This window comes from Malurus melanocephalus, unplaced genomic scaffold, assembly GCF_030028575.1.
Source record: "Malurus melanocephalus ecotype Western Australia unplaced genomic scaffold, MMel_1.1 scaffold_617, whole genome shotgun sequence".
Lineage (NCBI taxonomy): Eukaryota > Metazoa > Chordata > Aves > Passeriformes > Maluridae > Malurus > Malurus melanocephalus.
The window spans coordinates 246,780-248,621 of NW_026623849.1; the positions used below are offsets into that span (position 1 = coordinate 246,780).

The 1,842-nt window shown below is 49.0% G+C and overlaps 1 protein-coding gene across 1 annotated transcript in view; it reads right to left on the minus strand.

Moving 5' to 3' along the window:
• Positions 1 to 27: 27 nt before the first annotated feature.
• The window catches only part of AATF (apoptosis antagonizing transcription factor), a 39,474-nt gene continuing 37,659 nt past the window's right edge, over positions 28 to 1,842 (minus strand). Inside the window, exon 12 of the mRNA XM_057383254.1 lies at positions 28 to 1,135. Within this exon, the coding sequence (XP_057239237.1) occupies positions 1,072 to 1,135 (64 nt within the window). The 3' untranslated portion in view covers positions 28 to 1,071. The remainder of the gene's footprint in view (positions 1,136 to 1,842) is intronic.

The following is a 1,842-nucleotide window of genomic DNA, read 5'->3' on the forward strand; positions in this document are numbered from 1 at the left end:
GCTCGGGCTCTTATCTCCCCAACAACAGCGGCGAGAAGTTATCGCGCTGCAAGGGGCTCGAGTTACCCTTTAACACCCAGCCAGAACGGGAACGGGAACGGAAAAACACCCGAGAGCAGCTGCAGAGGACACAGGAGGGACACAGGGAGGGAGGGGACACCGTTGCAGGGGACACGAGTGACACGGGATGGAGAGTGGCACCTTTCCTGCACGGATCACACCCGGACAGCAGCTCTAACACCACTTTAATTTCAGTGCCCAAACCCCAGCCAGAGACAAACCATGAACCAGTGACAGCAGAGAATCCCATTTCTGACTGCTCAGTGCACATCCCAAATTCCCTTTATTGGGATTTACTCTCCCACTTGTGTGAYCTTTGGATTTAAACCCCACAAGCCCCTCCCAAGTCTCCTCTGCTGGGTGCTGGGATGCTGCCCGGGGTGTCACAGCCACGGTGACAGAATCTTGAGCAGCTGCAAGAATTGAGGGTGCAGCATCAATGCTGGGCTGGAAAAATGCCCAGGATGTTCCTCCAGCAGCAGAATCCCCGTGTCACGGTCAGGAAATGTCCCTGARTGTGCTCAACAGGGAACTGGGAGCTCTGGGRCCTGCACAGCATCACCTTTTCTCTGTTTTAAGGCCACGTTCATTATGTAAATGACATTTAAATCCTCTTGACTCGTGAAAAATGGAGTCACACGTTCCCAGTACACAACCAAGGACCGGAACAGGGCACTGAACCCCCCTCAGCCCCCAAATCTCCAAGGTTTTAACACAATCGTGGGGGGACCTGACTGCAGGGGGGGCTGGGTTGTGTCCCTCCACCCACACTGAGCCCAGACTGCCAAATCAAGGTCAGGAATTTAAAGGGAATAGTTAAAAATGGATCATCTTTGGGAGGGGACATTTGGGGTTCAGCCAGGCTCAGTGCCCCCACTCTTTCCCTCAGGTTTTGCAGGATTTGATGCTCCTCCAGGGAGGATTTTTGGGACAAACCAGAGAGAGCTGGATCTGCTCCTGGGCAGCCTGAGGAGCAGCTGAGGGCAGGAGCAGCAGGGAGAACACTCAGTCCTAATTCTGCTCCACTTCTTCTCCRTTGGTGACTTTGCCAAACAGCGACCGATAAAGCTCCGTCCTGGAGAAAAAAAAAAAGATGGAGAGGGAAAAGTTACTCTTCAAGGTCAAAATGGAAAAAAGAAGCTGCCACAAACCTTTCACTCCTTCAAACAGAAAGGCCTTGAGTAATTAAAAATCTTYATTAATAAACACAGGTAGAGTGAGGAAGTGGTGTGAGCCCAGTCCCAGGCAGGACAGAAATATGGAAATATTTCAGTGTGGCTGGATATTGGATCTCCAGAGAATGAGGGTTTCTATAAGTTTGCCCTTTCCAGACAGGCTCTTCAAGGAAGAAAACAAGATTGAATATTTTAATAGGATGTACGAGGCCGTGAGGAGGATTCAATCACACAGCCAACGTGGGGCTGTAATTTAGTTTTCATACATTTTCTTGGACAGTACTTGAAAAACAATGAAAATGACCTGGCAACAAGATTCCAATTAATATCCCATGTGCAGCAATTCTGATAACAGGAGCAAATTTCCCTTTAAAAAAAAAAAAAAAAAGAGAAAAAGAAGAGGGGCTGGTGTTATTTGTCTTTAATTTTAGGAGCAGGGAACGTGAGCTGGGGGAAAGGAGGGATTCTTATAAACCTTTCTGGGCATGGAGGGAAGAGCTGGATTTGCTCTACAGTTCCTAAAGTCTCTTGGCAGGGGCTGCACGTGTGGAGGGCAGTGTGGATGGGATTTTCACTTCCCAAAACAGCAATGTTTGGGTTTGTCCCT